At 50.3% G+C, this 27,592-nt stretch overlaps 1 protein-coding gene across 8 annotated transcripts in view; it reads left to right on the forward strand.

Moving 5' to 3' along the window:
• TOX2 (TOX high mobility group box family member 2) overlaps positions 1-27,592 on the forward strand; it is a 155,493-nt gene that overhangs the window by 18,771 nt on the left and 109,130 nt on the right. The window contains exon 1 of one of the 8 annotated variants that reach the window (XM_061437653.1): positions 4,432-9,217. The exons of 5 other annotated variants lie outside the window; for them this stretch is intronic. In XM_061437653.1, coding sequence (XP_061293637.1) covers positions 9,194-9,217 — 24 coding nt within the window. In that variant the 5' untranslated portion in view covers positions 4,432-9,193. Of the gene's footprint in view, positions 1-4,431; positions 9,218-9,241; positions 13,923-27,592 lie in introns of those variants that run through there. 2 more of the 8 variants (XM_061437647.1, XM_061437649.1) reach the window with 2 other exon arrangements.

Here is a 27,592-nt window from a genome sequence, read left to right on the forward strand (position 1 = left end):
ATGTCCAAGGGGACAGTGGGGAGGTGGTCACTGTGGTTTAGAAGAGGATTGATGATCGCTGCACACTCCAAAATGGTAGCCACTGGCTACATGTGACTATTGAGATTTAAAGTAAAATCAAATAAAATGTAGTTCCTTCATCATGCAAGCCATATTTCAAGTTCTCTATATCCCCCATGGACAGTGCAGATATAGAATATTCCTGTCATTGCATAAAGTTCTGTTGGACTGCACTGGCTTGGACTATACTGCTGGGATGAGAGTGGAGAGAAGTAGAAGGATATGGGAGATGTTAGGAGGTAGACTATATGTGATTTGGGGATGGATTGGCTATGGGGTATGCTCGAGATGGGGTGTCAAGGTTCAGACCTAGGCTGCTGGCCACAGCCAAAGTTGAACTCCTGGCTCAAAGGAGTGAATGTTTTTATGTCTCTGGATTCAGGACGTGGTGCCAAAGTGTCAGCCATGTCCACCAACAGCCCAAGAAAGCACCCATCTTAAGGCAGCCTCCTGGCACGGCTAATTGTCTTTTGAAAAACCTTCAGTTGTGTATGTCTCTTGTCAAATCCGCCTTCACTTGGGGTCTAAAATGTGGATCATGAGATCTTTGTGATCAGGGAATTATATGTATATTAATGCAGATTTCAATCAGAAGAGTTATGTTTGCCATTGTGGTACGGTCTGATGCTGTTTAAATGCCTTCGGTAATACCTTCAATCAGACGGCAAATAGAAAACAGGAAAGTTAGTAATAAAAAATGAATTAGAGCGATTAGCAAAAGGTGAACCACTTCCCTCCTCAGGCAACAGGCAGAGATGACAAGCTTTGCACGGTTGCTCCTGTCCAAACACCCGGCAGGATTATTGCAGCCTCCGGGAATGGCCCTGGGGTCCGCTAGGCATGTAGGACTTGGTTATTGCCTTTCCTTTTGCAAAGGTCATAGGCATCCCCTTGGAGGGGCTCTGTGGGGCTCATTCCCTGGGGTGGGCTGGAATGGGGCCTCTGAAGAGGGGTTTCTGACTCATGGCTGGTCAGGAATGTTCTTCTTCCAAGGCAGTGACGTCAGTGGCCTTGCTCCCCCTCCCTCCACCCTCCAGGGCCCTGGGGAATCTGGACCTCTTTGCACCATCTTCCCCTAAAAGTGCCCTTGAGGAAAATTTCCTAGCTGTCTGGTGTTGGGTTGGGTCCCTTCAAGAAGGCAGTAGAGGACTTCCCTGGTGATCCAGTGGTTAAGAATCCACCTGCCAATGCAGGGAACATGAGTTCGATCATGGTCCGGGAAGATGCTACATGCCGTGGGACAATTAAGCCAGTGTAGCACAATTACTGAGTCTGTGCGCCTAGAGCCCGTGCTCTGCAAAAAGAGAGGTGACCGCAATGAGAAGTGCGAGAGCAACTAGAGAGAAAACTCATTGCAATGAGCTCGTCCCACTCATTGCAACTAGAGAAAAAGTCACACAGCAACGAAGACCCCCTACAGCCAAAAATAAATAAATAAATAGTTTTTTTAAAAAAGAAGGTAGTAGAGGCAGACACTCTAATTGACTAATGCAAGCACTGGGACTGGTTTCTGGGGGCATGAAAGAAAAGCAGAAGAAAGAAAAACAGAATTCTGGTGACCGTGTAAAGTGTGTGAGACTGGAACTCAAATCAGAAGAACATAGTACTTCTACCTCGGTTATGCTGGAGCTCACATCCAGCCAGAGCATGGAGCATGGAGATGACATAGCTGCTTAGCCATACAATTGCCACAACAGATGGGCAGGTTTGGGCAATACCATGGTTGGATGATCCCCATGATGGGATAACTATCTCTGTTAAGCCAGAGCGTCTCAAATCATAACTTTCATGGGAATCACATGCAAGTTGGTTTCTATAAAAAGGCAGTTTCTGATTTAGTAGATCTGGGTGGGGTCGGAAAGCGTGTGTTTCTCATGAGGTCCAGATGATGCTGTGCTGCTGCTGGTGAGTGGACCACAATTTGAGGACTGAGGACTTTGTGTCAGGCTGAGCTCCCTAGCGGCAGAGCTGCTTCTTATAAAAGAGAATCGGTGGGAACTGCTTTTATGAGAAGGGGAGTGGGGCAGCAGGGCAGGGAGAAGATAAGCAAGGAGGTGGTCTGCCTGGAGACCTGCTTCATCCTACAGGGATCCCTGAAGCACGAATGATGCTATAGAACTGGTCCCATCTTGAGATGGAGGGTGGCCTTTTGTACCTCCATCTCAGGTGGTCATGGCCATGGGCTTCCTCAGGAAGGGTGGGGAAGCTGGGTCATGCCCCCTAGGCTTGTCTATTAGCCAAGAGCAGTTCTACGGAGAAGAACAGCTTGTATTGTCACTGAGGGGTGGTTGCACAGCCTGAAAAGGAAGATCGGGGTATGGGAGTGGAGACCCCATCAACACCCACACTGTATCCTTGCCTGACAGTGACCTTCAGGCGTGTGGATGGGGGACAGGGTTCTTGGCTTTTGTTTGAACTCACTGTGTGACCTTGGGTAAGCCACTGTGCTCTCTTGTGCTGTAGCCTCACAAGATTTTGGTTGTGATTGGTCCTTGATTCCTATACTCAGGTTGTAATGGGGCCTGGGGTAGGGTTGGGTGGATTGGTTTCAGTTCAGTCGCTCAGTCGTGTCCAACTCTTTGCGACCCCATGGACTACAGCACTCCAGGCTTTCCTGTCCATCACCAACTCCAGGAGCTTGCTCAAACTCATGTCTGTCGAGTCGGTGATGCCATCCAACCATCTCATCCTCTGTTGTCCCCTTCTCCCGCCTTCAATCTTTCCCAGCATCAGGGTCTTTTCCAGTGAGTCAGTTCTTCACATCAGGGGCCAAAGTACATGGGTTTGGGGCTTGAGAAGGGCCTGGAGTGTCAGCCCCCAGGGTTTGGATCCTGTAGCGGGGGCCATGGAAGGCCATGGGGTAGGTGTGACGCTTGCAGGGGGAATCATCCAGTGTTGTTCCCCTCTGCTCTGGGAACCTTCTGTCCCCATGCGGGGCCAGCTCCCCCACGTGTCAGCCCTCCCTGGATTCAGCCTCATCAGTGTGTGTTGGGGCGGGGGGCGGGCAGTTGCTGATTCCATCCTGGAGCCTTCCTGACCACCTGTTGACATTAGGGGTCCTTGGGGCAGAGAGACCTCTGCATTTGCGGTAGGTGCTTTGTTGGACAGAGGCCAGGCTAAGATGCCGACGTGCTCATGCTCATCTGTGCCCCCATGGACTGCAGCCCACCAGGCTCCTCTGCCCGTGGGATTCTCCAGGCAAGAACACTGGAGTGGGTTACCATGCTCTCCTCCAGGGGAGCTTCCCGACACAGGGATCAAACCCACGTCTCCTGCATCTGCTTTATTGGCACGGGGTTATTTTTTTTTACCACCAAGACACTTGGGAAGCCCAAGATGCTGACTGCGGCCCAGGAATCATTCAGGGGTCTCAGAGCTGGTTGCCTTGCCCCGTGATGTGCCCACCTGCATCCTTCCTGAGTGGCCAGTGCCAGGCTGCCTGCTGGTGCCTTGGCAGTGAATGGAGGAAAGACCACAGATAATCATCCTAGATGAAGACAGATGTGGGCTTGGGGTGTGTCTGCCTTCAGGGCAGGGGCTCAGTTCTGAATCATCTCCATTTTTCTTCATGCTCTTCACCACAGCCTGAGTTTTCTCCCCTTGTCAGAGCTGCCAACATGGAGCTCTTTTCCTCTCATCCTTCAAGCAAGCCTTTCTCTTTTTCTCTCTCGATGTTATGTAAGCTACAGTCACAACTTGTCACCAGGCACAAGATATTGATCTGAAACATGGGAACTCTTACTCCACATGGTATGTTGGGGCAAGGTGGCAGAAAGAGGTGCCAGTGGAGTAGAGGTGGGGACAGAGGAGGAACTACTATTTATAGAATTTCTATGTGCCAGGCACAGTGTTCCATGACTTATGTATACTGTCTTATTTAACCCTCACCATAGCCCTGCATATTATGTATTGTCACCAGGTCAGGGGACATGTATCAGGTGACACCTGAAGCTCAGAGAGGTTGAGAAACTTGCCCAAGGTCACTCACCCTGACAGCAGCAGAGGGAATCAGGAACCGGAATCCGTCTGCTCTGAAGTTGTGATCTTTCTTCTGCAGCACGTGTCTACCAAAGAGTCTTTAGCTTCCTCTGGGCAGCTCTTTCACATCCACTCCCTGTTTAGACTCAGTCTACCCCTCCTAGGGAAACTTGGTTTGGGATGTGTCATTCTCACTGCAGAGATGGGCAAACTTAGGCACAGAGGCAGTGGCCACCTTGTCTAGGCTCAAGACAAAGTCACAGACCAGCAGGGCTCAAACCCGGAGACGTGACCTTCACCTCCCAGCTGCTTTCCACTTCCCAAGAAGCTTTTGTTGTTTTCAGCTTGATGTTGTATTGGTCAGACCTGAGCTCTTTGGTTGTGAGCATTAGTGCTTTAAAACAACCACCATTTTATTTGGTCACAATCTGTGGGTTGGCTGGAGGGCTTTCTGAGCCAGTCTGGCCTCTTCAAGGCTCTGTCCTGCATCTGTGGTCAGTTGACCGGTCAGTTGGCCACTGGCTGATTGAGGATCGCCTCACTGATGTATGTGTCTGGCAGTTGACAGGTGGGAGGCTGATTGTTGGGTCAGCTCTTCCCAGTCTCTCATCCTCCAGCAAGCTCCCTCTGGCATCCTCATCTGCTGCTCCCGGGTTGTGAGTGCAGCGAGTGAGACTGTCCTGGGGCAGAAGTGCTTTTCAGGCCTTTGCTTGCGGCACATTTGCTGCCATCTCATTGGCCAAATGGAGTCACATGGTTAAGCCTGCCTTCAAGGCATGCACAGACAGACTCCGGTGCTTGATGGGAGGAGGTGTAACATTACAGTGCAGAGGTTGCATGTGAAACCTGAGACCCTGTGGCATCATTTTAATCCACCACAGCTGCCCACACTCTTTCAGAACAGCAAACACTTATCAAGTCCCTGCTGTGTGCCAGGCACTGTGCCAGGGACCCCAGCACAGACCTAGTGCTGCACTTACGTGACTTTCAGTCTAGTTAATAAATAATCCCATAACGAAACCCAATGTGACCATGACAAGTGTGATTAGCAGGGCTGCACGAGTGCTGTCTGACTGGGTAACAGGGAGGGTCAGGAGGACTTCTGTGACCCTTAAACTGAGACTTGAAGGAGAGCTAGGAATTGCTAGATGGTAGGGACTAAGGGGAAGCATTCCAGGTAGGATGGCATGTGCAAAGGCCCTGTGGAGGGAGGAACCTGGCACATTTGAGCTCCCGGTGAAGTGCCAGTTCCCTGGCAGTGTCAGCAGGCTTGGCTGAGAAAGGAACTGTTGCTTCATAGCTGTCCCATGTAACACAGGAGTGAGGAGAGACCCTTCCATGGGTGGCCCTCTCACAGGGGCAGCTGGGCTCTGTGGCCTTCGGGAGGAGTGGGGATTGATGCTCCCATGGGCACCCAGGAAATTCCGATGGAAGAGGAGGGATCTGAGTATTGGAAAGGGCAAAGAGACAGCGAGGGAAGGGACATAGGCATAAAACTGAGGATGTGTGGGGTGCTGGTTAAGTGCGAGGCTTAGATTTAGTTCTGTTGGCCAGCGGTCTTTGAACTGAGAATGGTGTGGTCAGATCTGGGGTGGGGACCTGAGTGTCAGGTCCCCCTGGGGAACTCCCTGCTCACTCCTGTGAGCTGCCGTTGATGTCTCTGAGCATTGGATAGGGTCCTCTCAAGGCATATCAGGAGGTGCAGTTTTGGGAAAAGGCCTGAGTTTCCTGGGAGTCAGAGTAATGATCATAAATGAAGCAGCACACAGCTGGAAAAAATGGGACAGGTTAGACAGATCCAAGTTTGAATCCCTGCCTCTCGCTGACCCTGGGCAAGTCACGGCCCAAGCCCAAGCCTTGGTTTTCTCATCTGAAAGTGGGGTTTGGTTCCATCCACACTGGATTGGGTAGAGGGGGGACCTGGGGGTGCTGAGTTACCACCAGTGCCTTTGCTTCTGTGCTTGCAGGCTCTAGCCTGTGTGCAGCTGAGGACAGAGCAAGGGACCTCAGTGATTACACGGTCAGAGTGTAGCAAACACTCGTCTTTACCAGGCCTGGATGTCAGGGAAGCTGTCTTTCCCAGAATAAACAGAAACCATGGCAACCGTGATGTGTCACGTGGGCCAGCAGCCCATCCTGCTGCGGATGGCCAGGGGGAAGGCCTGTCATTGAGGCCGACTAGAGGTGGGGTGACCCCCAGAGACTTCCTTGATCCCCTTCCCTTCTTGAGGTAGGATGGAGAAGTTCTGGAAAGATCAGTCCTGATTCGGGCTTTCTATTCAAACTCAAATTTTATTACTTAATTTTTTTTGTCTTGTTCCAGAAGGCATGTCTTGAATGAGGTAAGTTGGAGCAAACCTCCCTGGCCTCCCCAGCCCTCTGGCGTCTGCTGATGGAGGCCTTGGAAGGGTTTGCCAGGACGATGCTGGAGGTGAGGCAGGCACCACTTGGTTGGCAAACCTACTCGGAGAGAGAGGCTACGGATGCAGTGGGCTCTCCCCTCTCCCCAGATATGCAGTGAGGCGGTGGTTTTAACACTCAGTATATGGAGAGGCTCACCCTCATCCAGGGTTCACAGCTAGTAAGTGGCAGAGCTGGGATTTGAACCTGGCTCTTCATGCTTCAAAACTCATTTCCAGGGACTTCTGTGGCGATCCAGTGGATAAGACTTCGTTACTTTCCAATGCAGGGGGTGCAGGTTCCATCCCTGGTCAGGAAGCTAAGATCCCACATGGCTCACAGCCAAAAAAAAAAAAAATCCAAAACATAAAACAGAAGCAACACTGTAACAAATTCAATAAAGACTTTAAAAGTGGTCCACATTAAAAAAAAAATTCTAAAAAAATTAAGTTAAAAATACCAACAAAACAAAAAACCCTCACACTGCCTTTGACTGAATTGGGCACTCAGCCACCAGTGTGGCAGGGAAGAGGCCTGAGTGGGGGTGGGTGGCCTGGGATGCCTGGCCCCAGCACCAAAGGGTCCAGGGCGGTGGTGGAGAGACAGCTGAGGTGGCCTTCATGCGTGTGCGTATGTGTGTGTGTGTGTGTGTGCACTCAGTCGTATCTGACTCTTTGCGACCCCATGCACTGGGATCCTCTGTCCATGGAATTATCCCACCAGGCCATTCTATCCATGGGATTATCCCAGCAAGAATGCTGCAGTGGGTTGCCATTCCCTTCTCCAGGGGATCTTCCCAACCCAGGGATCCGACATGAGTCTCCTGCATTGCAGATTCTTTAAAACTAAGTCACCTGGGAAGCCCTGAGGTGGCCTTGGAAGACTCGGAATGCCTTCAGTCCTCGTGTTTCTCCCTGGCAGTCTCCCTTTGCATCTCTGGCAGGAGTGAACTTGTGCCCTGACTTCTAGAAGTGCAGCCTTGGCTTGGCCGGGAGTTGGGAGAGGGGCTTCCTGGAGTCCCTGGCTTCTCCCTTTGTGCCTGCAGCCATCCGGACTGGACAGTCAGAGCCCAAGCGCGGCGAACCCCTGGTCTCTCGAAACCTCACGTCCTTATCTATAAGATGAGGGACTCAGTCTACAGCATCCTGCTGGGAGCATGCACAGTAGAGCCCAGAACCTTAGTTCCAGTCCTCTCTGTGACACCTAACTAGCTGTGCACATCCAGTAAGTTACCCAACCTGTACCTCAGTTCACGCCCCTGTAAGATGGGAATACCCTACCTAAGAGGGTTTTCATGGGGAACACTATTCTTAAATGTGCGGAAACAGTACCTGGGACAGAGGATGTGCTTTTACTAGTGTTACCTCTTGGGGTTGCTGGGAAGTTGGTGTGGACATAGCAGGACCTGTCGTGCTTGGCAGAAAACAGACGCTCGGACGCTGTTAGCCTTTTGGTTGAGGAAAGGAGGAAGTGGATGGGATCAGTATGGAGGGGACCTGGGTAGACAGACTCCTGGACCAGCTGTGGGACCCTGGGTGTCTACCTCTCCATGTTTGGCTTTTGGTGCTTGCTTAACTTTGGTCATTCTTTCACAGGAACACATAGGAAGATATAAAAGTATATATAATACATTTAGAAAACTGCTACAGATGAACCCATGTGCAAAACAGGAATAGAGATGCAGATGTAGAAAATGGACATGTGAACACAGGAGGAGGAAAGGAGGGTGGGGCAAATTGGGAGACTGAGGCTGACATATGTGCACTGCATGTCTAGCATAGAGAGCTAGTGGGAAGCTGCTATATTGCACAGGGAGCTCAGCTCGGTGATGACCTAGAGGGCTGGAATGGTGGCGGTGGTGGAGCGGGAGGTCCATGAGGAAGGGGATATATGTATCCATGTAGCTGATTCACTTCCTTGAACAGCAGAAACCAACACAACATTGTAAGACACTTACACTCCAATAAAAAGAGAATTAGAGCCAAGGAAAATATAGAATAGAACAAATTCTAAGTGAAAAATGAAAACAGATATGTTGGCTTTGGGTCCTATAGTTAGTGAAATTGGCGTACACACATCTGGCTCTCCAGGCTTCCTGGTGGACAAGTAAAAAGGGAAATAGATTTATTCCAGGATTTCTTTATCAGGGGAAGAGGCTTGGCAGCTCCTCAGGTTTAACTGGCATTTGGAATGAAGAGAAACCCCTTACCTGCTTTATTGACGTTCTCAGGGCTCAGTTTCCCCAGGGAGGGAATGAGCCCCTGCTCTCTCGCCTGTCTGGCTGCTTGTGGGCGAGGGTACACGTGCACGCCTGGCATGCAGTGGGCACCTAGAGGGAGTGGTTCTCAGCCCTCTGTCCCATCATAGCAGCACCTCTCAGTGTCTGGGCACAAGTTTGAAGTCAGTATAAAGTCAGCGCACACATCCCTGCTCGTGTTCTAGAGCACAGTTCTACCATCAGAACGCAGTCAGGGGGAGGGTTTTGTGTGTGGGGCATGGAAACTGTTTAATTACAGGACAACCCTGGTGGTCCAGTGGCTGACTCCGCGCTCCCAATGCAGGAGGTTCTGGTCAGGGAGCTAGATCCCACGTGCTGCAGGGAAGACCCGCAAGACCAAATAAATAAGTACATAAGAAAAAATAGGTCAGCGGCCAAGGCCAATGGAAGCGTTTATAAAATGAGACTGGCACGTGGCGTGGTGCAGAACTCCCACAGGCGAGTCCATGCAGTGGTTGGAGGACCGGCAAGGGCCCAATGGGTGAAACTGTGCGATCAGACGTGAGTTCAAATGCGGGGAGGGCCGTCGGGATGGAGAGGGGAAGTGGGAGGCAGTTGCAGGGGATGTCGGGAGGCAGGGAAGGGAGCACCCCCACGTGTGCAAGGTGGCCCCACGGTGATCAGCGTTTCCAGCGAGGCAGCACGTGGGGTTAAGCAACCACGAACCCTGGTGGTTGTGAGGATCCAGGCAGGACCCCTTAGAGACTCAGAGTGGCTCCAGTTACTTCCCCGGGGCGAGATTTGTTCTACCTCGAAGCAGCTCCATGGCTTCTCAGCATTTGTAGGTGCTGACGGCGGCATCACAATATTGTGAAATTCAGCCGCAAAGCCGACTTCATTACCGGCTTACCTGGCAAGGGAGCGGCCGCCTTAGTTAGCGCCGATGACTGCGTATGACAGAGCTAAAACTGAACTTGGCAATTACCGCTCATGAGCGCGTCTCGGTGCTGTGAAAGGAAGGTTCCATGGAAATCAACCCTGGTAATCACAGGGTTTAAAATTAGTCAGTTACTATTAAGGTTGTTCTGTCAGTGCATGCTTTGGGGTGATGCAGGGGAAAGGGCCATGGAAAGTGGGGTTCTTGCTGTCTTGAGTTACCTTGTGTTCACCTGCGCCAGATCTGTTTTTTTCCATTAGTTCCAGGACAAAGGTTTGAGAGACCCCACCCTGTTGTGCTGCCAGGTGCCTGTTTGAAATCCGGGTCCTTTTTAGAGTCCTTTCCTCTTTATTTGCATGAGCTCACACCTCATTCTCAGCTTTTCGGTTTTATCTGCACTCTGAAGGGGTTTTCCTAACAGCTTCTTGCATCTCCTTGGGATGCTACACAGGCAGCTTTTGTGGATTCCTAGTCCGAGGGGGAAGAAATGGTGTGCTATTATTGAAGGTTTCTTTCTGAGCCCTTCATGGAATTATTTTTATGAAGCCTTGGTTTGAAATTTTCCATCATCTGAGAACAATGATTCCGTGTTGCCAGTCAAGAGGGAGGCAGTGAGGGGCTGGTGTGCTTGGCTGGGAGAGTCAGATGGAAAGCACAAGCTCGTACAGGTTCAGTTCTCAGTTGGCTTGGGATGTGGGCCCTGATTCTCGGGAATGGGGAGATGGGATCTCGAGGCAGCTTATTGCTTTCAGCCTCAGTTTCCTCATCTGTAAAATAGGAACCTGGGCTGGGCAGGGGTGAGGCTTCAGTAAGATAATGTAGGGACAGTAGGACCTCAGCACAGGTGCCTGCTGGTATTAACAGTGATGTTTACGGTCCACCCTTTCCATAGGAGACCGCTGCTTCGTACAGAGATCCTGCGAGAGATTCTTAACGCAGGCTCAGATAGGCTTTAACTTTGTCCAGGTCTTCTCAGCGAGTGGCTCAGCTGGTTAAGAATCTGCCTGCAATACAGGAGACCTGGGTTCAGTCCCTGGGCTGGGAAGATCCCCTGGAGAAGGGAAAGGCTACCCACTCCAGTATTCTGGCCTGGAGAATTCCATGGACTGTATAGTCCATGGGGTCACAAAGAGTCGGACACGACTGAGTGACTTTCACTTCACTTCTCAGCGAGTAAGGACCTGGGTCAGCACTCAGACTCAGGCCATCTGACACCCCCCCCATCCCCCTAGAGCCTAGCTTTTGTCCCTGTCCCCACTCTGGGAATAGCTGATCATCAAGGAAAACAAGGCAGCCGGGATGAGCTGCCTGGAGGACGGGGAAGAGAGAAGCATTAGAACAGAACCACCTTTTCCAAAAGGGCTGCAGCCCTTTCACAGGAAGCTGAGTCATCTCTCTTTGTTTTGAACCAGAACCATCAAAAATCTGAAAAATAAAAATAAAACTAAGAAAATGCTGAGTTTCATCATGGTGCAGGGGCCCCTCCCTGGCTCTGCAACATGGGCAGCTGAGCAGAGGATCTTTCGAGCTGGGACCCCCATCACCCTGCACTGCTGGGCCAAGTACTCAGCGCCGAGCAAAGAGCCCTCCTTCCAAAATCTAGGTGCTGGCGTTCACCTAGCTGAGCTGCCGGTACCCAACCTGCCAAAGGGGCGCTCCTGCCTCACTCAGCACCATCTGCCCCGTGGGGCTGGGACTCTCAGGGTGAGCGAGTCAGGTTGGGACGCTGCTCTGTCACTGCACACTGAGGACAGCATGGTCACAACCCCAGCGTTCCTCCTTCCAAGACATCCAGAATCTTCTGTCCTCAGACTCAGCCTCCCTTCCCCCCAACACGTGGTGGAGTTGTGTTTGATGGAGAATGTCAGGACCTCCTGCCTTTATCCCATATCAGCCCCCCTCTTAACATGCTTCCTCCGTTCTCCGTGCACCCAAACTTGGCCCCTCCTGCAAATATCAACCCGAATGACACCTGTTCTGTGAAGCCTCACTCAGCCCATGACCCTGGGCCCTTAGTTGTGAACACTGTCTTCCTTCCACCATAACCTTTCACTACATGTGTGAGCTAGGGGGTCTTTTTTTTAATTTTAAAAACATTTATTGGTATTTATTTTGGCTGCACTGGGTTTTAGTTGTGGTACACAGGATCTCTTTTTAGTTGCGTGTGGATTCTAGTTTCCTTGACCAGGGATTGAACTGGGGCCCCTGCATTGGAAGTGCAGAGTCTCAGCCACTGGGCCACCAGGGAAGCCCCTGGGATGTCTTTTTGATGATACCAACAGTGCCCTGCTCACACATTGCCCTGGCGTCTGGAAGCCCGCCCTTCTTGATGTGGGACCTAGGCAGAGGGAGCAGAACACGCTCAATGAGTGAATGGATGAAAACATGATAACTGAGGGGCTTTTACCTTCACTCTCTCTGTGTTCCAGTCAGCTACACCTTTTACTTATCAGCATCTCTGGTTTCCAGTGATCGAGATTAACATTCAACAAACGTGAGCTTCTTTCCGTAGCAGTGAATGCTGACTGTTTCATAGGTGCCTAGTATTCCACTGTCCAGAGAGTTGTGATTTAACCAGAGTTGTGATTTAACCCCTCTCAGTGGATTTTATTTTTGTTACCATATTCTCAAAAATAATGTTGCAATGAAGAATTGCCTGACAGAGGCAGAAGCAGGACTTCTTTCTCTTTGAAGCCTTTTCTTTCTTTCTTTTTTGAAATTATTTTAATTTACTTATTTATTTCGGCCATGCGGTACGGCATGTGGGATCTTAGTTCCCCAACCAGGCATTGAACCCGTGCCCCCTGCAGTGGAAGGATGGAGTCCTAACCTCTGGACTGCTCTCTCTGAAGCCTTTTCTAATCCCCTCAATCCATCCTACTGCTGACGTGCTGAGCAGTGACCCCCATTATCATGTGGCAGTTGCTGTTGCCCAGGCCCTTCTCTCTGTCTCATAGTTTATTGTGATAAGTGGGGTGACCCCCCAGGACCCCTCTCACTTAGTCCTGGATGCCCTCAGCTCTGTGGTGCTTTCTCAGCAGCCTCTGATGGTTCTGTAATGTCCAAAAGATTAAAATTAGCTTCATACCACCCCCTACACTACATGGTATTTAGTAGGCACTGTCATCCCCATTTAACAGATGAAGAAACTGAGGCTCAGGGAAGTTAACTGTTCCAGCAGGCAGCGCAGCAATTCAAACCCAATTCTGTTTTATTCCAAAGTCCACCTTCTTCACCAAGCCCTGATTTAACCTTGCTTGTATGAATGTCAGTGAGGCTGCTGGGGGATCCATAGTGCTTCGGGCCAGCACTGTCCTGGGCTTAATTCCGCTTTATGGTGGGTGACCTTGGGCCTTGCTTGGCCTGCTGGTTTCAGAGGAGTGGGAAAGGAACCAGGGAGGCTCTTATGTTTTTGTTTTAAACTACAAATGTAGTACATGCTTGTGGAAAAGAAAAAAAAAATGAAATAGAAAAAAAGCAGCAGCTGAAAATACCTCCTTCTCCTACGCCCCAGGTTAAGCACTATTAACAGTTTGGCATCTTTTATAGTGCGTATCCAAATACATATGCAATTATGGTTTTTATAAAAAGGGGATCATGTCCTTGACTTTCTCCCAACCGGTTCTAAGTCAGTACCTACACATCTTCCTCATTCCATCATATTCCATAGAATGGATGCACTTCAGTCGGTTCAGCCTGACCCCGTTTTAGACGTTTAGCCTGCCTCTAATTCTGCTCTGTAATGAGCAACATCAGTGGGCTTGCATGGTGCACGCAGGTACAGGTATTTCTGCAGAATGGATACTTGGAAGTCTAATTGCCAAATGAAACGGCATGCAAGTTTCACACGTTGACAGATGCTGCCAAATTGCCTTCTGAAAGCCCTTGCAGTCCAGCACCCGCTCCCAGGGCAGTGGACATAAGTGGGGAAGGCTCTTAAGCCACAAATAATACGGAGCCAGGCTGCCTCCCCTTCCGCTCCATGAGACCTGGAGCCACCAGGAGCTCTGAACGCACAGGCCCAAATTGGGATAGAAGATGGATTTTGATAAAAGAGGTTAAATAACAGGTTTTTCCATTTCACCTTATAGGAATGGGATGGGGGGCGGGGGTGCCGGGCCTCCAGCCAATAGAGGACCAAGAGTTGTCAGGAGGGCTTATAAAGCTTGCTATTTCTGGCATTTTTCTCTTTCTCTGCTGATTATGCAGCAGAATTGCACAGAGGCTGTCGCGGGCGCGTTCTCTCGCTGCCTGGGCTTCTGTGGAATGAGACTCGGGCTCCTTCTACTAACAAGACGCTGGTGCATTGCAGGTGTGTTTCAGCAGAAGGTAAGCAGCAGGCGCCCACCACCTCCTGGGTTAGAGGTGGTCAGGCTGGCACTGCCAGGGTGAAGACAGATGATGTCTGGGTGGGGGCCGGCAGGGATGGACAGGTGTCTGTCACGTTGTAGAATGAAGATGCTTTGGAAGGTCCAGGAGGCCTGCAGTTGGCAACTCCTTCCTAAAAAGGAATTCTGGCAGTGGCTGGTGCCAGCCCCTGGAGAGCAGGTGTCGGTGCCTAAATGCTCAGAGAGCATTTGTTCTTTCACTTATCCGTCCATTTAGCATGCCCTGCAGTAGGCCTGGCCAGGTATGGTGGGGCGATATGGCTAACTCAGATTGAAACAAGGGTACATCTGGCCCATGGCATGGTAGGAGCCCAGCAGGTACCTGGGATGAGGGGTGGGAAGAGCCTTTCAAGGCAGCGGGGGTGAGGGGTAGCCGGGGATGTCACCAGGAGCAAAGTTTGAGCTGCCTCTTCCATTGGATTTAGGAGTTTGTGGAATCAGGAAAAAGCCCTCACCCGTTGTGGTGAGTGCCACCTTTTCCTCTACTCCATTAACGATTTTGAAAAGATAACCAGTTGAAAGGACAGCAAAAAATGAGAAAAGACATGGTAACAGATTTCAGGGGGAATACATACACATGTAACAGGTGACCGGGAATGTGAGTGCAGAAACCCAACATCCGTGGCATTTTCCCCGCTGTCCCTGGGGAGATCGTCTTTGAGATAGGAGTTGGCCGAGTTGGAGGTGGGGCTTGTCACACTTGGCAGGGCTGCACCCCGCTGAGCAGAGCGAGCAGGAGGCCTGACCTCTTCTGGCGCTCTGATTCATCACAGTCACTGTCAGTGTTGCAAATCCAGCAGTGAGCATGTGCGTCCCAGAAATGGAAGCCCTGTAACACTCTCAGGCCTTCTTTCCTGGGCTCGGAAAATCCCAGGTCAACTGAGACCAAGAAGTGTGTGCTCTCTACTTTCTGCACACTGGGTGTCAAAGCAGGCAGTCACAGGCTTTGCTCAGCAGGCTTTGGAGCCAGCCATCCATGGAGGAAGTAGCTGTTGAGTGCCCACTGTGTGTCAGGGGCCGATCAGGTACCGGTTGCAAATGTCAGCTCTGCCTCAAATACGGTCTGTGACACTGGGCAAGCTTCTTGAGCCTTGCAAGTCTGTCTCCTCATCCACAAAATGGGAACAATGATACCTACTTTTCTGTGTGGTGCTGACTGTGTGTGTGTGCGTGCATAGGTGTGTACGACCCGGGGAACTCTCCCCTTGTGCTTGTAGCCCGAGGCTCTGTGTTCTGGTTCTCTTCTTAGGAAGCTTGAATACAGGGCCACAGTCGTTTTTTGCAGCCCTGGCTGATACAAATTTCTCTATGTCTCTGATCACACCCATGAGCTCTTGACAGGGAGAGGAGTAAATTACAGGGGTTTACTGGCTGTCTTGACACAGAACTGACTCTTATTTTTAACACTTCGTGAAGGCTTATCGAATACCAGTCACCGGCATTGTAGAATACAATTGGGATCTCAAGACAGTAGTCCCTTTAGTAAACCAGTGTTAGCTGAGAACCCTGGGTCAGGGAGGAAGACCTGGGGAGGGAGGGAGGAGAGGTCTTGGAGGAGACGGTGTGGCTGGAGTATCACCCACACCCCCCCTGAACCGGGAGAACAGAAGCTGAACCCAGTTAAGACTTGGCCATGAGCTCCCTGCTCGCTGTGTGATCTTCAGCACCTTACCTCTCTGAACCAGAGTTTCCTCTCCTACAAAGTGATGGATTGTTAGGAGGATTAAACAAACACTTTGTTGGTGCTCAGTAAATAAAAACACTCATGTCTCTCTCGAGGAAGGCGCCCTGCAGAGCTTTTGACAGGGTGTGGCACACAACAGGCACCCCTGAAAATTACGGAAAGAACAAAGGTTCCCGGGGAGTGGGAAACCAGAGTTGCGTGTACGTAGCCTGCTAAGTAATTGCTTCATGATCTGGGGCAAGTTCTCTACCTTTTTTGGCCCCTGATTCCTTCAGAGAAATAATTTAGGCTGGTCCCAGAAACTCCAGATGCTTTATTCCGTGTTGGAAGTCAAGGCTGTATGGGGACCCTCCAGAAGAGGATGAACTGCGTGTTTGAAGTTAATTTCCTTCTCATGATTAGTGGCACCCACAAGGCCTCCTCATGCAGCCACAAACCAGTAATTAATGAAATTAGGGGCAGAGGCAGGGGTGCAGAGTTTCCTGAGCGGGCGCCCCTGTGGCACCCCCTGTGATGGTCTTGGGGGCCCGAGGGCTATCCAGGAGTCATGGTCTCTGTCTAGTCAGGGGGCCTGGCAGGTGTTCACACGTGTGGAACAATGACAAGCAAAGTCCTGAACTATCAGAGATGGGATTGAATTCCCTAGCTTCTCCCAGACCCTGCGGTGCCGTTTTCCAGGGAGGGTGTGAGGGTCCCCCGCTATGGAGTGTCTGTCGAGTTGGACATGAGAATGGGCATAGGAGAGCCTGGATGGGCAGGCTTTGCTCTCGTGATTTCTGACTCTGAGACTTCAGGCAACATTCTCACCTTCTGCAGGTCTTACAGCTGAGGCGTGGGAACCGCCAGCCACTAAGGACGGGGAAATAGTGTAGAGAGGCAGCCTTGGTTTGCACATCCTCAGAGCCGCCAGAAAGTTCATTTGAAGGAGACAGTGGCTCTGAATGGTCCTGATCTTGATGCACGTGCGACCATCCCCAGACATGCCCGCTCCCGTCACCCCATCCTGGTAAACCTCATGGCCTTCCAGTGCTTGGCTTAAGTCATCCCTGACCCCTCTCTCTGCCCTACTCCCTGATGACTGCACCCCTAGGCCACAGCCACGTCTCCCTGCTTCTCTATCACCTGTGCCTGGGCGACACAGGAGCCTCTATCCAGGACTCCCTAGCTGCACCTTCCCTCTTAGAGTCTGCTCTGTTCACAGACCCTCCCCCAGTGCAGTCTCCACGAGCAGCTCCTCTGCTTGAATCCTTGGTCACTTGGAGCCACTGGATCTGTTCTGAAATCTTTCATATGCCTGCTAGTGGGGCTGGGGCCCCTGTTGGATCTCAGGCTTTGCAGTCAGAGCTGGCTTCTGCCTCCTCCCTCCCAGGCAGAATCACTGCCCTCCTGCTTCCTAAAGCTCCTTCCCGCTAGCCGAGAGAACATGCTTCTTGGTTTTGTGCACCCAGACTCTTTTATCCAGAATATGCTTCCTTTACTCCTCGAACTCCCGCCTTTCTTTTTGTGTTAATAAATTGGCTCAGATGATTAAAAAAAAAAAAAAAAGTCACTTTCATTGCAGAAGACCTGGGTTTGATCCCTAGGTTGGGAAGATCCCTTGGAGAAGTGAATGGCTACCCACTCCTGTATTCTTGCCTGGAGAACTGGACAGAGGAGCCTGAAGGGGTCCTGATAGCTTCTGATAGGGTCGAAAAAATTCAGACACGACTGAGCGACTAACTCACCTTAAAATTAAGTCATTATTTTTGGCTGTGCTGGATCTTCGTTGCTGTGCGCTTGCTTTCTCTGTTGTGGGGAGTGAGGGCTGCTCTTCACTGCAGCGTGTGGGCTTCTCCTTGCGGTGGCTTCTCTTGCTGCAGAGCAGGGGCTCTAGGTGTGCAGGCTTCAGAAGTTGTGGTGCACAGGCTTCAGTGCTTCTTGGCATGTCGGATCTTCCTGGACCAGGGATCAAACCCGTGTCCCCTGCATTGGCAGGTGGATTCTTAACCACTGGGCCCCCAGGCACGTCCCTCTTTGCCTTTTCCCGCGGACCATGTTGTGGCATAACTGGTCCCTAGAAACCCTCTCTGATCGCCACCTCATCCCAGCCCCAACAGTTTGAGCCAGAGGCCCCTCTCTTGTGCCCACTGTATCACAGTCCTTCCCATCAGTGCTATGATGCTCGGAGGGGATTGAAGGCATGTATGATGTACCTAGACAGCATATTAAAAAGCAGAGGCATTACTTTGCCAACAAAGGTCCATCTAGTCAAAGCTATGGTTTTTCCAGTAGTCATGTATGGATGTGAGAGTTGGACTATAAAGAAAGCTGAGCGCCGAAGAATGGATGCTTTTGAACTGTGGTGTTGGAGAAGACTCCCGAGAGTCCCTAGGATTGCAAGGAGATCCAACCAGTCCATCCTAAAGGAGATCAGTCCTGAATATTCATTGGAAGGACTGAAATTGAAGCTGAAACTCCAATACTTTGGCCACCTCATGCGAAGAGCTGACTCATTTGAGAAGACCTTGATGCTGGGAAAGATTGAGGGCAGGAGGAGAAGGGGACAACAGAGGATGAGATGGTTGGATGGCATCACCGACTTGATGGACATGAGTTTGAGCAAGCCTCGGGAGTTGGTGATGGACAGGGAAGCCTGGTGTGCTGCAGTCCATGGGGTCACAAAGAGTCGGACATGACTGAGCAACTGAACTGAACTGATGATGTACCTTTAGTCTCATACCTTCTATAAGTCTGGATAACACAGACTGTCTGCTTGGTAAACATTACTTTAGATAGTAAATGCAGAGAGCCCCTTGCTAATTTACAGCCTTCAGACCTAGACTGACTGGATCAGAATCCTCAGCCTGTGGTTTGACTTGGCTGTGTGACCTCAGACTAGCCACCTAACCTCTCTGAGCTTAGAGGGTCAAGAGGTTGACAGGATGATACCTATAACAAATTCCTACTTCTTTCCCACTTACTGAACAGGAAGTGTCCCCAAAGATACTTGGAACATTTAAACAGCTCCTCCCTGTTGCTCTGAGCAGAGGAAACCCGAAGAGGGGCTGGGCCCAGCAGCCCCTGGCCCCGTGCACAGAGGAGCCCTGCCTTGAACCCCAAACAGGAGCAAAAATAGCAGCCATGGGGGCAGCCTGAGATGCAGAAGCCACAGGAAGAAGCCGCAGGCCGAGCGGATGTCAGCTGCTTGGGGCCCCTCTGAGGTTCCTCGGATGTGCCGGGCTACGTGTGCTGCCCTCACGCCTGCCCTCGCCCGCTCCTCCAACCACAGCATCAGATAAGGCAGGCGGAAAAAGTGCTGCCTTCCTCTCTCCGGGGAGGGGTAATCTCAGTGCCATCTGGGGGTACACTCTCTCCCCTGTTAACCTCTCTGGCCTCCCCTCCCGCCCCCCTCACTAGCTCTGCCCACCTTAGTGGTCTCCACCAGCACACTCCTACCTTTGGGTCTTTGCCCGGCCTCTCCCCAACATACCTGCCTGGCTGGCTCACTCACCTCTTCGCAGTCTTTGCTCGACTGTCACTTTCTCAGGGAGGCCCACCTTGACTACCCTGTTCAAACTCTCACCACTGCCGACTCATCTCACCTGCCCCACCGTTTTTTCTCATATAGGTCTCAGAACCGTCCAACATACTAAGTAAATGACTTACTACATTTACCATTTTTCTTTTAAAAAATATCCCCCAGTGGACTCTGAGGCCTTTGGGGACCATATCTACAGTGGATGCGGGGAGCTCTGGGCTTGTGAGGAGGGTCGATGCTCCTGGGCCTGCCTGAGGGGATGCGCATCTTGCAGGCACCCAATTCCTGTTGCACCTGGTCTTTTAAAATATATTTATTTATGTTATTTATTTTTGGCTGTGTTAGTTGCCCTGAGGCATGTGGGATCTCAGCTCCCCGACCAGGGATCGAACCTGTGACCCCTGCATTGGAAGGTGGGTTCTTAACCACTGGACTTCTAGGGAAGTCTGCACCTGGTTTTGGCCAGGTCCCAATGCTGCCCACATTTCCTGTAATGCTAAGCACTGCCTGGAATTTCAGCAGCCTGGCAGATCATGTGTGCCCATGGAAGGATGTAAGATCTGGGTTCTAATCCCAGCTCAGTCGCCTAATAGCTGTGAGACCTTGGGCAGTTTCCTTTACCTTCCTGAGCCTCAGTTTCCTCATCTGTAAGATGGGCATACAGTGGGATGGTGTCCCAAGGGCCCAGCACATGTGCGCCCAGTGCTCGAGTCAACTCTAAACTGCCTTATTTGAGATCCAAAAGGCTCTGAAACCAGCAGTTATTTTGCAAATATGCTGCAAACTCATTCAGCTCCCAAGTCTGATCTAAACTGACAGACATAATCTCTACCTAGCCCTCTAGGGATTCACTGTAGAAATCTGAAAGTGTCTTAACTCGGACTCCACAGAGGCTACTACCTAATTTGTGGAATTATCACTTCCTCACTTTTCTGAAATCCAAACAAATTCTGAATTCTGAAACTCTATGGGTCCTGGCTAAGGGCTGTGGACCTGGGCCTGTGAGTTGCTGCTTGAAGACCCTCCTAGGGTCTCAGAGGCCCCATGGGGCCTTTGACAGCCACAATAAAGCTAGAAACCTCTAGTTTCCTCTTGGTTTCTTGGCAGCCAGTGTCTTTTTAGTTACCTGGGTTTAAATTGAGTTCTGTTGGCTGAGGGGCAGAGGTTAAGGCTTGGGTAGGGTAAGCTCCGGAGTTCAAGCATTTTTGGTTTGAATTTAAACAGAGAAATTTTTTTTTCTTATGAATCATCAGAAAAAGAAATCAGAAGGAAGTGTGTGACCAAGGAGAGGAAATTAGGGTTTGCAAAACTGTGTGAGTCACCCCTTTTCTGACTCCTGGGTGATCCCTTGCTCTTGGCAGGTTTCATTCATCTCTGAGACTCTTAGTTCTGAATTTTGGAAAATACACTGGAGATTGTCGTGGTTTTATTCTGACTTCAACCCTGCTTCCCTTTCTAACCATCAATATAAATTTCTATTTTTGAATCACTGCCATGCTCTTTTACTTATTATTTCTTTAGCAAGTGTTTCTACCCTGCTCAGAGTCCTGCTTCCAGGTGCTGGCCCTGGATCATCACAGAAGCTTCTGCCTGGCTCCCTAGACAGGCTGCAATCCTATCTCCCCCAATCCATTTTCCACCCAAGGCCAGAGGCCAGTTTCTAAAATGCAGCTCATTCTATGAAAAATGCCATTGGTAATTTGATAGGGATTGCACTGAATCTGTAGATTGCTTTGGGTAGTGTAGTCATTTTCACAATATTGACGCTTCCAGTCCTAGAACATGGTGTATCTCTCCATCTGTTTGTGTTGTCTTTGATTTCTTTCATCAGTATCTTACAGTTTTCTGTGTACAGGTTTTTTGCCTCCTTCAGTTCAGTTCAGTTCAGTCACTCAGTCGTGTCCGACTCTTTGCGACCCCATGAACCGCAGCATACCAGGCCTCCCTGTCCATCACCAACTCCCGGAGTCGACCCAAACCCATGTCCATTGAGTCGGTGATGCCATCCAGCCATCTCATCCTCTGTCATCCCCTTCTCCTCCTGCCCTCAATCTTTCCCAGCATCAGGGTCTTTTCAAATGAGTCAGCTCTTCTCAGCAGGTGTCCAAAGTACTGGAGTTTCAGCTTTAGCATCAGTCCTTCCAGTGAACACCCAGGCCTGATCTCCTTTAGGATGGACTGGTTGGATCTCCTTGCAGTCCAAGGGACTCTCAAGAGTCTTCTCCAACACCACAGGTCAAAAGCATCCATTCTTCGGTGCTCAGTTTTCTTTATAGTCCAACTCTTACATCCATACATGACCACTGGAAAAATTCTTTTTGTTGCGATGGTAAATGGGATTGTTTCCTTAACTTCTCTTTTTGATCTTTTGTTGTCAGTGTATAGGAATGTAAGTGATTTCTATGTATTAATGTTGTATCCTGCAACTTTATTGAATTCATTGATTAGCTGTAGTAGTTTACTGGTGGCATCTTTAGGATTTTCTATGTATGGTACCATGTCATCTGCAAGCAATGACAGTCTTACTTCTTTTCCAATTTGCATTCCTTTTATTTCTTTGTCTTCTCTGATTGCTGTGGCTTGGACTTCTAAAACTACAGGGAACTCTACTTACTGCACCATGGTGTCCTAAATGGGAGGGAAATCCAAAACAGTGGGAGTATATGTATATGTAGAGCTGATTCATTTTGCTCTGCAGTAGAAGCTGACACGGCTACTCTGGTGGTTTAGTGGTGAAGAACCGCCTGCAATGCAGGAGAAAGAAAGAAAGTGAAGTCGCTCATTTGTGTCCAACTCTTTGGATCCCATGGACTGTAGTCTACCAGGCTTCTCTGTCCATGGGATTTTCCAGGCAAGAGTACTGGAGTGGGTTGCCATTTCCTTCTCCAGGGGATCTTCCTGACCCAGGGATCAAACCCAGGTCTCCTGCATTGCAGGCAGACGCTTTACCCTCTGAGCCACCAGGGAAGCCGAGAGTCAGATTCAATCCCTGGGTGGGGAAGATCCCCTGGAGAAGGAAATGGCAACCCAGTCCAGTATTCTTGCCTGGGAAATCCTGTGGACAGAAGGAGCCTGGTGGGCTACAGTCCATGGGGTCACAGAGAGACATAACTTAGCAGTGAAACAACAACAAGCTGACACAATATTGTAAAGCAACTCTACTGCAATAAAAATTAGTAAAAAAATAAAATGTAGCTTACAATCTGGACTTAGGTCTCCACCCCCCACCCCCACTCCATGTAGCCCTGAAAAGCCTCATCAGGTCCTGTTTGCCTGAGCAGCTCAGCTCTCACTGCCTCCCTTAAGTGGGTCCTCCTCTCCTGCCCTCTGGCCTTGGCAAATTCTGTTTCCACCACCCTCTCCCACCTGGTGGTTTCTCCCTCACCTGATTAATTCTGCTCAGCCTGCAGGTAGGTGGGCTTAGAAACCTCCTCTGAGAAGTCTCCATGCTCCCGTGAACTCTGGCTCCCAGTGCACTTATCACCCGTTTATAATGGCTGGTCCTTCCTCTTCAGTACACCAGATACTCAGAAGGACAGAGACTGTGGCCTGTCCATCACTGGTACCATCCCCGGCATGGAGAACAGAAGCTGCTTCCAGGAAGACTCTGTGGACTTGAGACAAATGAGCAGCGTGGTGAGGGGTGACTCTTGGGCAGCCGGCACTGGTCTCGGGCACTCATCTACCCTGCTTCCCGCTGGCTGTCTGCCTGGGGGTGGCTGCCGTGTTCCTTTCCAGTAGGCTGGAAGCTGCTTTCCACGGCACGAACGTGGAAAGTATCCCAGTTTCATTACAGTAGGTGTGTTTCATGTACATTTCTCCCGTGTTCACAGAATCAAGCGCTCCGTTTTTCCCTATGTACTTGTCTCTTGCTAGATTGCCTCCTGTGTGACGTTCCTGTTCGTTCTTGCGTCTTCTTGTCTGTCAGCACCTTGCTGTCTCTTTAATTTGACTACGCCGTTTCTGCACCATATATATTAACTGTCTCATAGTTGGTGCTGCTATTTTCTTAGTCTGATGTCCTTTTCATTTTGGTTTTATTATGCTTCCCTCTACAGAAGATATGAATGCGTATATATTTGAATCTGTCAGTCTCCCTCCCTCCGTGATTGCTTTGAGGACTGAGGAAGTTATCCTGCTGCCAGAGATCTGATAAGCATTCTGTCTGTTTTCTGATATTTCCCTGTAACGTGACTTTTTATACTTAACTCTAGAATCTGTTCTCAGGACATGTTGGTGGATGGCTGGCCTGGGTATCTAGTCCAGTGTTCCTAAGTGGGAACAGGATAACCCCTCATCCTTTTCATGAAATAATTGGTCTTTGTCTCTTTCTTTCCAAAAGGAGAGGCAAAATAGAGTGGCTGTTATGGGCAGGAGCTAGCAGAGTTAAGATTCTGATTTTGTCACTTTGTAGCCGTGTAACCTTGAGCACTCTGCTTACATGGAGCTTTTGTCCTCTGTAAAAAAGGAGTCGTAGCATCTCAGTTACAGGCTCAGGCTCCTTGCAAAGGCTGTCTGAAATATCCTAGGTGAAGCACTCCATGCTGTGCCTGGCGTAGAGTAAGTGCCCTCTGTAACCGGAATGTAATGTGTTTCCGTACAGAGTTGGGTCTGATTCTGCACTTTCTTTCTGTTTCATTGATGTGAAGTTCTCCGTTGACATCCCTGCCCTGCTGCTTTAATTATTTAACTGTTTATTTAACTGTTGCTTTGCAGAATGTTTTATCTCAGGCCAAACTAGATGGCACTCCCACGCCCCTATTACTCTTCTCTTAGGAATATTGTTTCAGACTCTCACCGTTGTTTTTCAGTGAATGTTGACTCTTCCCATGCACTCTATATAGCTGACCTCACAGCCACACACACACACACACACACACGCACGCACACGCGGTGTTCTCACCCTCCCTGTGGCCTCACACCCCAGCTCTCTGATCCTGTGGCTCCTCTACCTGGCAGGTGTGCATCTGCTGACCCACCTGGCCTGTCTCTACCTGTGTCTCCCTCATCACTCCAGCTGTCACCAGTGCTGGTGTCTGTACTGCCTCTGGAACCCAGCCTTCCCTGGGGATGGTTTCTGTGTCCCTGGTCCCCTCAGAGCCTGGCAATGGCCAGTACATCATAGATTCTCAGGTTGGGGGCTGGGGAATTTGGATATGCTGATACCACCTTGGATTTTGAGGGTAACCAGGATGAGTTTGTCATTTTGGGGGAACACAGGGTCAGAGACCCTAGGAATGTGGTGATTGCAACTCTTGGCATGCTGTTGCCAGTCACTGGGGGCCATCTACCAGGCTCAATTTTCCCCAGAGGGATAATGAGAAGGTCTGAGAGCCCGTCAGCCCTGAGGTTCTGTAATGTATCTCTGACTGGGTGGCCTGATAGTGGAGATGAATCTGAAGAACTCGTTGGCATGTGCTCCGCCTTGGAATGGGGTTTGCTCTCCCTTCCTGAGTCTGGGGAGAAAAGCCCTGTTAAGACAGAGATTCTAACTGCTTCTAACTGCCTTCCTGGCTTCTGTGTTGCAAGGTCCCCAGGGAGAGTCCAGACCTGGGGCATAGGAGTTCCATAGTCAAGAACAGAGGGTGGCCCTCAGCCTAGGCAAGTGGCAGGAGCGACAGAAAGATCTAGCCTCTCGAGGGCACCTCAGGGTGCCTACACACTGCCAGGCAGCACACGCAGTCCTGCCAGTCCCATTCCCACTTTACAGGGGAGACATATGAGAATCAGAGAACTGAGGTCCTTGTCCTAGCCACGCAGCGACCAAGTGCAGAGCCTGGGCTTCCAAAACCGCCCTGCTCCACTGTCCTCCCGGCTCCCAAGTCTGAGGGCTGATTTTCATACACTAAAAAATACAGCAGCAGTGTTTATACAATTCGTTTCCTGGGTTATCTGGCACTGACAAAAGGAAGTGAACTTGGTACTTTGTCTGTGTTAGGTTTTGGGGTTAGAGGCATCAGTGCCAAGTTCAGGTGACCTAAAAAACCTTTCTAGGTCAAATCACAATTTCAAAAGATTTTTTTTTTCCTTTCTTTTTTTTTTTAACCGCCCCACAATTGAACGCTGTCGTTGACATATTTCCCTTCCAACAATACCAGCCCTTTGTGGCATGATTGAGGGCTTGTTTTGTAGCGCTGGGGAGAAAATATCTTCCAAATCATCTGCTTCTCATTGTCTCAGTCACACTCACTCCCCCCATCTCCACGCCACAGTCCCCCTCCTCCCCCAACGTATGCTCATGTGGCTTTTAGTTAATTGTCTTTGGCAAGGATCAGTTTTGGGACTTGTTCCCAACCACTCAGATGATGGATAATTGTCAGGCACAAATACTGGCCGCTCTGGGCAGCCTGAGGCTCTAGACTGCTGACCGCAGCCCAGCCTCTGGGCAGCAGGCTGGAGGCAGGTAGCTCTGTGCCTTTGTGAGTAGCAGCCAAGGCCATGGAAGTAGCCCAGCCCAGTCATGAGAGAATGGGCTCTGGAAGTGGACATCCTGACTTTTGAGTCCTGACTCCCACCACTTACTAACTATGTGGCCTTGGGCAAGCAGCTTAACCTCACTTGACCTCAGTTTCCTCATCTGTAAAATGGGAGCCTTAGAAGTGGTAACTCAGTGGGAGGGGGTGGGAGGGAGGTGCAAGAGGGAGGGGATGTATGTACACATGCAGCTCATTCACTTTGTTGTGCAGCAGAAGCTAACACAAGGTTGTAAGGCAATTTTACTCCAATTAAAAAAGTAGCAGCTCACCTTGCAGGGTTGTTGTAAGGATTATATGAGTTAAAAACTCCCAAAGAGAATGGCTAACCACTCCAGTATTCTTGCCTGGAGAATTCCATGGACAGAGGAGCCTGGTGGGCTACAGTCCACGGTGTCGCAAAGAGTTGGACGCAACTGAGCAACTAACACGTTCTCTTTCACTGACATATTAAGCAGGCTGTAAATGTTGCACAGTTTAGTTACAATGAACGGATGATCATAGCTGTAAAGGAAGCTGTTGTAAATCACCCAGATCCCTCCCTGACTAAGATGCTTATCCTGCCAGCTGTGAGGAGTGGCGGCTACTGCTACTCACAGTCGAGTCTCTCTCTTGGTATTAATTGCCTTTGGTGGAAGGAGGAGCCTTGTCCAAGTTTATCAAACACCCTTCTCTGCCTCAGCCTGGACCCAATGGCTAGCCTACTTGGGAATGCAATGGCTCCTGACTCATCTTTGCAGAGCCGTCCCAGCTCCAGAGTCTCCTTGGGACAGACTGAAGCCTCTGTTTTTGACTGCATCACAGTTCAACTTGCCCTCTGCCCACCAACTTCCCTTGCTCTTCTTTAGTGCTCCCCAATAAACATCCAGCTGGCAGATTTCACTCTGAGTCTGTTTCCACGGAACTTGCCCTAGAACATCAGTTCATCATCAGATGTGAATGGGGCTTGATATGCATTTTAAAGCAAGCATTTATTTCCCTTGTTTTTCCAGAAGCTCTTTGAGGCGTGGCCTCAGAGCTCTCCACCACCCCTGGTCCGCATCTCTGGGTGGGTGCCTTTTCCCCACTCCATACTTGGTTTGGTAGGCTCCCTCTGCTCCCAGGGTCCTGGCTGAACCTTTGAATGGGGGTTGGTGGCTTCAGGACCACTCTTCAGGTGGGAAAGAGAAAGCTCTTAGCTCCTGCACAAACCGCAAAACTTAAAACTTACTGCACTGCAAGGGGCCCAGAGAGCCTCACCCATTCAAACCCTCCATGTCCCAGTGGGGAAACTGAGGCCCAGAGAGAAGAAGGCCTTGTTCAAGGCCACACAATGAGTAGGTGCCTCTCCTCCCAGCCCTTGGAGCAGAGGGTGCTATGGAGAAATAGTGGGGCAGGCTGGTCTTACGAGCCAGACATGTGGCAGTGGTTACAGCATTGTTGTTTAATTGCTCAGTGGTATCCAACCTTTTGTGACCCCATGGACTGTATCCGGCCAGGCTCCTCTGTCCATGGGATTTCCCAGGCAAGAGTACTAGAGTGGGTTGCCATTTCCTTCTCCAGAGGATCTTCCCAATGCAGGGATCAAACCTGGGTCTCCCACATTACAGGCAGATTCTTTACCATCTGAGACACCAGGGAAACCCAGTTACAGCATCAGGGTCCAATAAATGCTTCCATAGCTTCCCCCCAGCAGAGGGGCAGCCAGCCTGATCCGAGAATGGGTGTCAGCAATGGCTTCCTGGAAGGGACAGTGTGGAAGTGAAAGGGAGCTGACAACAAGGAAGAGATTGAAAAGGGAGATTCAGGTGGAGAGTTCAGAGCCACAGAGGCCAAGAGGGAGGGAAAGCATGGTCCATGCCGGGAGGTCCACACATCTCCAAAAGAGCAAGGGAGGAATGTGAGAGAGGGATGAGAGGCCAGCCTCGATGGTCAGGCTGGCAGGACTCAGGTCCTTA

Source organism: Bos javanicus, chromosome 13, assembly GCF_032452875.1.
Source record: "Bos javanicus breed banteng chromosome 13, ARS-OSU_banteng_1.0, whole genome shotgun sequence".
Lineage (NCBI taxonomy): Eukaryota > Metazoa > Chordata > Mammalia > Artiodactyla > Bovidae > Bos > Bos javanicus.